General features: G+C 74.2%; 1 protein-coding gene across 4 annotated transcripts; it reads left to right on the top strand.

The window, feature by feature from the left end:
• The first annotated feature begins 1,595 nt into the window (after positions 1–1,595).
• On the top strand, positions 1,596–7,445 carry HPX (hemopexin). 4 transcript variants are annotated; one of them, XM_067564627.1, is made up of 10 exons: positions 1,596–1,670; positions 2,047–2,117; positions 2,709–2,789; positions 3,080–3,222; positions 3,489–3,642; positions 3,913–4,125; positions 4,519–4,635; positions 5,294–5,424; positions 5,833–5,977; positions 6,379–7,445. In XM_067564627.1, exons 1-10 carry the CDS (start codon positions 1,606–1,608, stop codon positions 6,603–6,605), a joined length of 1,347 nt encoding a protein of 448 aa, XP_067420728.1. In that variant the 5' UTR covers positions 1,596–1,605; the 3' UTR covers positions 6,606–7,445. The 4 variants fall into 4 exon arrangements, with proteins under 4 accessions (XP_067420728.1, XP_067420730.1, XP_067420731.1 ...); XM_067564629.1 differs by having other exon boundaries at positions 1,603–1,670; positions 2,050–2,117; XM_067564626.1 differs by lacking the exons at positions 1,596–1,670; positions 2,047–2,117 and having other exon boundaries at positions 2,188–2,789.
• Positions 7,446–9,873: the final 2,428 nt, after the last annotated feature.

The raw sequence follows: 9,873 nt of genomic DNA, 5'->3' as shown, positions 1-9,873 counted from the left end.
CACGCAGGCACCCAGCCCCTGGACGCGCCGCGGGAGCTCGCAGCCCTCGGGCGCTGTCTGGAGCTGGGGACCCGGCCCGGCCCGGCAGCTTGGCTCGGCGCCTGGCCCCACTCGCCAGCGGCTCGCCCGGCTCGCCCCAGGTCCGCCCAGGTCCGCCTCCCCGAGCGCCTGACTCCGGCCCGCGAGGGGTGAAAGCGGCCCCCGGCAGCCCCCCGCCGAAGGCAGAGCCTGGCACGTGGCACCTCCGGGCCCGTGTGCGCCCCGCGTCTAGACACCGGCACCGCGGGCAGCTACGGCTGCGGCTGCGTGGGTCAGAGCCTGCTGCCCCGGCGGTACCGGGCCCGGGCTCGTGCCGGGGAGCCCTGCGGCTCGTAGCCGGGACACGGGAGAGGGCTGTGCCGGTGACCCCGGCCGCCAGCACAAACGCAGCGCCGCTGCGCTCTGCGCCGGCCCGGCGCCGGGACTGCCCGCGGACAGCCGGTGGGCGAAGCACGAAGCCGCCCTGCCGCCGCCTGCCTCGGCCCGCGGGCCCCGCCACGGCGCACAGCCAGGCCGGGTGTGTCTCGCAGAGCTCCGGCCACCCCGCGGCGCCTGGCTGCCGTGAGGAAGCGGGCAGTCCTGTGGCCCCTGGGTGTGCCTCAGTTTCCCCGTATGTTGCATTGTTACCCGGGGGGGGGGGGACTGAGTTTGCTCTCAGGGCAGGTGAAGAGACACGGGGGGGGGGGGGGGCGGCACGTGCCTGTGTGGGTGCTGTGACGAGTCACTCCGCACCGGCCGGGCCGCAGGGCCAGGGCAGACGCCGGGTCCGGTCTCAGCAGGGGCGGAGCGAAGGCCCCGCTGACTCTGCCGCGGCGGGCGCTGACCCTGGGGCCGGGCTGCACTTTAGCCCCGGTCCATCCCCGCCCGGCCGTGGCCCTGAGCTGAGCAAACAGGAGCTGGGCCAGGGTCACTCCCCCGCCACGGGGCGCCCCCGGGGGAGCTGCTGGGAAAGAGACACGGCGCAGCCGGGAAAGTGCCCCCGCCCCTGCCCCCGCTCTGGTGCCCCTGCCCCCGCTCTGGTGCCCCTGCCCCCCGCTCTGCCCCTCTCCCCAGTGCCGCCCCCGATCCGGCTCGGGCCGCAGCTCCTCGGACCGGGGCCCTGCCCCCTGCACGATGTGCGCAACCCCCAGCCCTGGCCGGTGCCGCGGGGCATCTGCCCAGCAGGGACCCCGGGGCAGCCCTGGAGGGGGGGGGGAGTGACTGGGGTGCGGGGAGCCCCCCCGGCCCTGTAATCAGCCCTGCCCCCCGTCCCAGCGAGGCCCAGGGGCCAAGTCCTGGGACAGGCCGAGCTCGACCCCGGCCTGCGCGGCTCCGGGGGGCAGAGTCTCCCTAGCCTGCCGGGGGGAGGGGGGGGGGGGCAGGAGGCCTCGGTGCCTGGCTGTGGCGGCTGGATTGTGGGGTGTCTCTCGGCAGGGCAGGGCAGGGGGGTCCCGGTGTGCAGGGGTTAATGGGAGCTGTTCCCGGGCGGGGGGCGGGGGGCTGTGCGGTGGGTTGTGCAATGGCCCTGCCCCCGCCCTATATACGGGCAGGCTTGGCAGACACCGCCCAGAGCCCAGAACCGGCAGCATGCGCGGTACCGTCGCCGCCCTGGCCCTGTCCTGGGCACTGGCCCTGGGGCTCACCCGCCCCCTGTGAGTGCGGCCGCCGGGACACTGCGCACGGGCGCAGCTCGTGGGGGCGTGCCAGGCGCTGTGCACTCAGGGGCACTGCAGGGGGGCTGCGCGAGTGGGGCGGTGTGAGACGGGCACGCGTGCGGGTGGGGCTGGCACAAGCACTTGTGCGAGCAACGGGGCTGCTGGTGCACAGCAGGAGGGCGTTGGTGCGAGGGGCACGGGTGCCGGTGCAAGGGGCACGGGTGCCGGCGCACAGCAGAGGGCACGGGCGTTGGTGTGAGCAGCCGCCCAGCCGCCCCGTGTGGCTCCCGCCGGCAGTGGGGGGGGGGGGGGGACCGTGCTTCGCCCCACCCCAGCACCCCGCGGCCGGGAACCAAACCGCTTCTCTCCGCAGCAGCCATGGCGAGCCGGGGCAGGCCGGAGCGCGGGTGCACCACGGGGCTGAGCCCCAGCTGAACGACACGGGTGAGACGCCGCTGGGGGGCAGCGTGCGGCCGGGGTCGGGATGCGGGGGGGGGGGGGGTCAGGGACCCGCAGGCCCGGTGCCCTCGCCCGGCTCCGGACCAGCCCCGGGAAGCCCCCCCAGTGCGCCAGCCCCCTGGGGTCACTCTCTCGCTGGGGGCAGCCCCTCAGCTCCACCCCGCCCGGGACCGACCCCCAGAGCCCCCCCGTCGCGCTGGGCGCTCCCGGCAGCGAGTGCGCCTGGGGGGGCCCCGAGGGAGCCGCGCCCCCCCTGGACTGGCGCCGCCAGCGGGATTATCGCTGCCCCCGCAGCGGGGAAAGGCCGGGCTAGCGCCGGGGCCGGGACGCCACGGCAAAGCCCAGCTGGGTCGGTCCCGAGCCCAGAGCCCCCGACCCCGGCGACCGTGCCGCACATGGGGAAACTGAGGCACACGCAGCCTGATAAAAACTCCCACCCTGTAACGGGGGGATTCGGGTCCGTTCCTGGCTGTCGGTGGTCGGTGGCCGTGGCCGGGGATAGTTCCCGGGGGCCAGGATGGGGGGGGGGCTTCCTCCCCGCCCCCCATGTTGGGCCGGACTCTCTCTCCTCCCCAGAGGTGCTGCGCCGGTGCGCGGACGAGGGGGGCTTTGATGCCGTCACGCTGGACGAGCAGGGCCTGATGCTCTTCTTCAGAGGTAGGGGGGTCCCCGGCTCAGGGCTGGGGGGTGGGGCGGGGGTCCCCGGCTCAGGGCTGCGGGGGGGTGGGGCGGGGGTCCCCTCCCAGGCCCAGCCCGAGGAACCCAGCTCGGCGGGGATGGGGTGAGCGCAGGGCAGCTCCTGCAGCCGGGGCTCTGTGCTGAGGGGGGGGGGGCTGCAGGCTCAGCCCCGCATCTTCCCTCCCCCGACCCTGCACGTTCCCCGCCTCCCCCCACGCTGCCCCCCCCCCCCACCGCCCCCGCTCACGCTCCCTCGGCCTCGCCGGCAGGTGACCACGTCTGGAAGGGCTTCCACGGCCCGGCCCAGCCCATCAACGCCACCTGGCCCGAGATCCAGGGCCCCGTGGACGCCGCGCTCCGCATGCACCGCGAGAAGCAGCCCGACGCCCACCACAGCGTCTACCTCTTCCAGGTCCCAGCCCGCGGGCAGGGCAGGGCAGGGCGGGGCGGGGGGCCGCGGTAGGGGGCTGGCCGGGGAGCTCGGTGGGGCACGGGCTGCAGAGGGCAGTGGGGGGCTCCGTGGGGTGCTGTGGTCCGAGCGGGGCTGGGGCAGAGTCTCGGTCAGGGCGGGCCGGTGCCCGGGGTCCCCCCAGCTCTGGGGGCCAGGCCAGGCCTGTCTCCAGGCACCGCCTACGGGCGCCGGCCCCGGGGCCCGGGCTGAGCTGCGTGTGCCCACAGGGTGCCAGGGTCTGGGCATACGCGGGGGGCCGCCTGCGGCCCGGCTACCCCCGGCTCATCGGGGAGGAGTTCAAGGGGGTCCCTGAGGAGCTGGACGGCGCCCTGGAGTGTCACCCCGAGGATTGCCAGGGCGAGAGCCTGCTCTTCTTCAAGGGTAAGGGGCCGGGCTGGGGCAGAGGGGCAGCGGGGAGCTGGGCGGTCCGTGCGGGTGCCCAGGGGGCCGGGCTGGACATGTGACTGCGTGGTCGCTGAGCCGGGCCGTGCGGGGGCCGCGGGCGCTGAGCCGGGCCGTGCGGGGGCCGCGGGCGCTGAGCCGGGCCGTGCGGTGCTGGTCGCTGAGCCGGGCCGTGTGCGGGCTGCGGGCGCTGAGCCGGGCCGTGTGCGGGGGCCGCGGGCGCTGAGCGTCTGCGGTCTCTCCGCGCAGGGCAGGACGTGTTCTCCTACAACCTGGAGCTGGGGGTGGTGAAGCGGCGCTCCTGGCCCGAGGTCGCCAACTGCTCGGCGGCCGTGCACTGGCTGGGGCGTTACTACTGCTTCCGCGGCGCCCGCTTCCTGCGCTTCCAGCCCGCCACGGGCCAGGTGCCGCCCGGCTACCCCCGCGACGCCCGCGACTACTTCATGCGCTGCCCCGGGAGAGGTGAGCCCCCGCCACAGCCCCCGGCCGCCCCACAACCCCCGGCCAACCTGTGACCTGACCTCCTCCAGAACCCCCGGCCCACACACTGCCCCGGCCACCGCCCCCAGCCACCCTGTGACCCCCAAGTGCCCCGGCCCCCATGACCCCCAAGTGCCCGGGCCCCCATGACCCCCCAGCCACCCTGTGACCCCCAAGTGCCCGGGCCCCCATGACCCCCCAGCCATCCTGTGACCCCGAAACGCCCCGGCCCCCAGAGCCACTGACCACCCTGGGACCCCAACGGCCCCTGGTCCCCCCCAGCCAACTTGTGACCCCAGCAGTCCCCGACCCACCTGCCCGGCTGCCTGCCGCCTCCTGACTCCGGCTCTCTCCCCGCTCGCTCGGGGGCGGCAGGGCACGGGCACGAGACCCGCAGAAACGCCTCCCTCGTGGCCCTCAGGGACCCCTGCAGCGGCCTCCCCTTCCAGGCCTTCAGCACAGACGACGCCGGCCGCACCTACGCCTTCCGGGGTGAGTGGGAGCGACCGCGCCGGGGGGCAGAGGGCTCCCCGACCTGCTGCCCTTGGCCCCCCCACCTGCTGCCCTTGGCCCCCCCCCGGGGTCCCCGTGGCCCGTCCTCTGGGGTCGCCCTCCAGGGCCTCCCAGGGCCGGGTGCCCCGGGTCTGCAGGGGGGGAACTTGTCGGGCGTCCCCGCGGCTGGACGCTCCCCGGAGGCTGTCCCGGGTGCACAGGCTCCGGCCGTGCCCGGCCTGGGCCAGGCCCTCGGGGTGGCCCCTTTGGTGGCCGGGCCCCAGGACCCCACAGCTCACAGGGGCCGGCGACCCATCTCTCCCCGGCGCTCCCGGCCGCGAGTCCGGCGCAGCCAGGCGCGCTGGGGGGGCCTGTCCCGCACGGTGCGCTGCCCCCCCCCCCGGCAGCATTTGCAGCGAGCGGCTCCCGTGCAGACAGGGCCGGTCACCGGCTGCAGGCAGAGCTAGCAGCCTGGCCGGCCCCGGGCCATCGCCGATCCCCGGCCCGACCTCCCAGCCTCCCGCGCCCTGCCGGTGCATTGCCCCTGGCCGGCGCGGAGCCACGGCCCAGCCTGCCCGCCCCCCGCCGGCCCCTTTCCCCTGGCCCCCGCCCGCGCCGGGACAGCCCCTCACCCGGCCCGCTCCGCTCCGCTCCCCAGGGGGGCAGTACTTCCGCGTGGACGCCGGGCTGGACGGCTGGCACTCGTGGCCGCTCAACCACAGCTGGCCGGAGCTGCAGGGGGAGGTGGACAGCGCCTTCAGCTGGGACAAGAAGATCTACCTGATCCAGGTGACGGGCCGGGCGGGGCGGGGCCCGGGCCAGCCCAGCTGTGCTCAGCGCCCACGGGCCCGGCTCCGGGGCTGCTCGGCTGGCTCGGGGCTCCCCGGGGGGCTGAGCCTTGTCCCGGGGGGCGGGGTGCTCCCTGGGGGTGCTTGTCCCGGGGGGGGGGCTGTGTGCTCCCCAGGGTGAGGGCGGGGTGCCTGTCCCTGGGGGGGGGTGCTCCCGGGTGGGGCGGGGTGCTCCCTGGGGGGGCTCCCCAGGTTGGGGGTGGGGTGCCTGTCCCCGGGGGGGGTGGGTGCTCCCCGGGTGGGGCGGGGTGCTCCCTGGGGGGGCTCCCCAGGGTGGGGCTGGGTGCCTGCCCCGGGAGGGGCGGGGGGCTCGCGGGGGCTGAGGACCAGGTGTGTGCGCTGCCCGCAGGGCTCCCAGGTCTACATCTACCGGGCGGGGCAGGGCTACGCGCTGGTGCAGGGCTACCCCCGGCCGCTGCGGGACGAGCTGGGCGTCGAGGGCGCGGACGCCGCCTTCACCTGCCCCGGCTCCGCCGAGCTCTACGTCATCCGAGGTGCGGGCGGGGCGGGCCGGGGGCTGTGTCTGGGGGCAGGACGCCTGGGTCCCGGGGCGGGCGGGCCGGGGGTCCAGCGGTGGGGGGGGCAGGACGCCTGGGTCCCCCCGGCGCGGGGCGGGGTTGGGGGCTGTGGGGCTGTGTCTGGAGCGGGGGCAGGACGCCTGGGTCCCGGGGCGGGCGGGCCGGGGGTCCAGCGGTGGGGTGGGGGTGGGGGGGGGGCAGGACGCCGGGGTCCCCCCGGCGCGGGGCGGGGTTGGGGGCTGTGGGGCTGTGTCTGGAGCGGGGGCAGGACGCCGGGGTCCCGGGGCGGGCGGGCCGGGGGTCCCGCGGTGGGGTGGGGGCGTGGCGGTGGGCGTGGCTCCGCCGTGACGTAGCTCCCCGGCCCCCCCCCCCCGCAGGCAGCCAGATGCAGCGCGTGGACCTGCGGCAGAGCCCGCGGCGGCCCGAGCCGGCCCGGCCCATCCCCCACGCGCGGGTGGACAGCGCCACCTGCGGCGCCGACGGGGTGCGGCTGCTGCGCGGAGACACCTTCCACCACTACGTCAGCGCGGCCGAGCTGAGCGCGAGCAGCCGCCCCGCCCCCGCGCACAACGTCACCGCCGGACTCCTCGGCTGCCCCCACTGACGGGCCGGGCTCCGCCCCCGCCCCCGCCGAGATGGGACCGCCCAGCCGCCGCGCGCCCAGCCCTCACCCCCGGGAGAGAATCGGACCTTCCAGTCGCCACCACCCCGCCGTGCTCCGCGACCCCCCTCCGGGAACAAATGGCACCGTCAAGCTCCCCAACACCCCCTGGGAATTAATGGGACTTTCCAGCCGCCGCTCTCCCCGACCCCCCCGTGAATTAATGGAATCTGCTGCTGCCACCATGCTCCCGGAACACCCCCCCGAGAACCAATGGGACCTTCCAGCCCTCACGCTCCCCGAGTTCCCCCGGAAAAACAAATGGTACCGTCCAGCTGACATCTTCCCCAACCCCCCTCCGCCCATCATGAGATGGTCCCTCCCGCCCCGCCCCGCCCCGCGGGGTCTGGAGCCAATAAAGGCTGGTGACAGCGAGAGAGCCCCGCCCCCCGTGTGTGTGTGCTGTGACTGGGGGGGGGTGTTCCGGTACTGTTGGTGCGACGGCTGTGCGTGCCTCAGTTTCCCGCAGTGCCGGGCAGGATCTAGCGCTCGGCATCGGCCCCCCCCGGGTCTCCCCACACCCGCGCCGCCGCCCCTGGCTCTGCCGGCAGGGCCCAGCCCCCCGCTCCGCCCGCGCTCCCCCCGCGGACCCGCATGGATGGGTCCGGGCAGTCCCGCGAGCGGCACCTGCCGCCAGGCGCGATGCGCAGCCCGCGCGGAGCGGGTTATCGGAGCGGGGCTAGCGGCGCACCCGGGGCAGCACTGCGCCTGCGCCGTGTCCGGGAGTGACCGCAGCGACCCGCCGGGCCCCGCCCCCCGGGACTGGCCCCGCCCCCAGCCCAGCTGTGCCGTGCGGTGCGGTGCTGGCCGCGCCCTGGGGCGGGGCAGGAGCCCTGCGGGACAGCTCCCGCCCTCCCTCCCGCCCTCCGTGGCTGGCTGGGCCGCTGACCCGGCCCCGGCCCCGGCCCCGGCCCCGCTTGGTGGGGGCTGCGGGCAGACGGGCGCTCTGCAGCGACTGCCCTCGGGGCCCGGGTCACCTCGGCATCCGACCCCCCTGCTCCGTCGGGAGCCCCCCGCCCCGCGTCCCGGGATGGGACGCCTGGGCAGCCTCCTGCCCCCAAAGGGGTCCTGCCCCCCCCCGCAGTCAGCAGTGACTTCCCCGCGCGGTGCAGCCGGCCCAGAGCAGCTTCCTAGAGCCCTGGGCTCCCCCGTCCCGACCCCGGAGCCTGACGGGCTTCCAGCCGCCCCCTGCCCCCCACCCCCCTGCCCCCGTGTCGCTCCCGGGCAAGCCGGGCACCTGGCTGCAAGGTCCGAGGCCTTGTTCTGGGCGAAGCAGCAGCAGCGTACGCTAGGTGGCAGGTGTCACATGGGCACATGCCTGACATCCCTTCCAGACAGTGTCACGGCAGGCCTGCCCAGGGGCTGCTGTCCTGCCAGCCCCCGCCTCCGCCAGGCAGACGCAGAGCGGACGCTGCTTGGATTGCCAGCGCTGGGTCTGGCCAGGAATCGCTGAGCCACCGCCGGGGTGGTACCATCTACGTGGAGGGTTTTGTCGTCATGGCCCCACGGCTCTGCGGTTTGGCTGGGGGAGTTCTGTCTGCTGCGTGAGTGTTTGTCTGTCCATGGCTAAGCGGGCACCGCTGAAACCCATGAAGGCGCTGGGCTGGGCTGGGAGCGGTTACCGGGCCAGGATGGGGATTGCAGGACGGTGGTTTAAATGACTGGTCACGGTCCAGCTACGCAGGACCCGAGTTTTAACTCGATAAACAGTCCAAGGGGCAGGGCACCGAACTCCAGGCCACAGCCCAGGAGCGCAGGCCGGGCCAGCCACCCTGTGCAGAAGCTGGAGTCCCCAGATGATCTAACCCTGGCTGGCCACCAGGAGACGCGTCTGCCTTGCTGGGAGCGGAGCATCGGCTGCGCAGCATGGGCCTGTGCCGGGCACGGCAATAAACAGAGAACAAGGGGATTCCTGGGTAAGGTTCCTTGAGTGGTAAAAGATGCTGCAAACCCGCCGAGGATTGCACCCGGAGCCCTGCGGGCTGGGAAAGGGTGGGGCTGTCTTGCCCAGGTCATGCCTTGAGCCCTATGGCCTGGGGTAAAGCGGGGTGCCCTTGCGTGTGGGTAACACGGCCTCCCCCCCCCCTCTGGCCGGCTCCGTGCCAGGGATGGGCCCAGCCCGCAGGCGCCAGGCACAGAGTCGGCTGTTGGCGGGGCCCAGGCGGCCGTCCCCCTGCCCGCTAGGGGTCTCCGCGACATCACACGCCCTTGTCCCACCACTAGATACTTCTGTTACTCATAGGGGAAACTGAGGCACGAAGTATTCAGACGTAACATTTAGAACATCCCCACTCTGCCACACTGGGTCTGCGCAATGGTCCAGCTAGCCCAGGGTCCTGTCTTCTGTCAGGGCAACGCCAGAGGCTGGGGAGGGCATGAACAGAGCAGGGCAATTAATGAGGTTTCGGGACGCCCAGGGAGGGGCTGTGTCCCTGGCTCATAGCCGGTGCTGAACCTCCAGAACTGATCCAGCTCTTTCTTGAACCCGGCTATAGCTTTGGCCCTCACAACCTCCCCAGGCACCGAGCTTCCCGGGGTGACTGTGGTGGGTGCAGACGTACGCCCTTGTGTGCGGGTTTATCGTGAAGGGGAGGGGACCTGGGGGCCTGGCACACTGAAGGGGGCGCCCCAGGCGGCTCTTTGAAAGCTAAGGTGTAGCACTGGCCCTGTGGCTCCTTGTCGGGGCTTTGGAAATGCCTAGGACTAAAGCAAAGCCAAGGGGGCCGAGTGCCCAGGCCGGGAGGCGACGCGACATGACGGGAGGGGCAGAGAGGTGCCCGTGGGCAGATGCCTGAAGGGTCTGGGGCAGAGGATGCACGCCCGATGCCTCTTAGTAGCATGAGGCTTTATTGCCTCAGCCCAGAGGGTGGGAGGGTGCCCCCCAGACCAGGCCCCCCATCCCCACGCAGCCCCAGGGGTGCCACCCTTGCATTTTAGATGTTACCGACATGAAGAGCGGCTGCTGATTTTTTACTGCCGTAGCCGGCACAGCAACGGCACAGAGCGTGTCCTCGCCCGCATCGCTGCACCCGGGCCTGGGGAACTCCGCGTTGCTTTAGCTGCCGGTCACTGCTCAGCCGGGTTCCCGGGGCGCGGCACTAGCAGAGAACAGCCATGGCCAGCGGCGCGGGCCGTGCAGGTTTGTGGGACACGCGGTGGGTGTGAACGGCGCCAATCAGTGTCAAAGCACAAGAGGTTTTACTTCCACCCC

Source organism: Emydura macquarii, unplaced genomic scaffold (genome assembly GCF_026122565.2).
Source record: "Emydura macquarii macquarii isolate MOO-44397 ecotype Brisbane River unplaced genomic scaffold, CSIRO-AGI_Emac_v2 contig_2661, whole genome shotgun sequence".
NCBI classification, from domain to species: Eukaryota; Metazoa; Chordata; order Testudines; family Chelidae; genus Emydura; species Emydura macquarii.
Note: the sequence above shows the minus strand (reverse complement) of the source record. Positions and strands in the feature narration are given on the sequence as shown.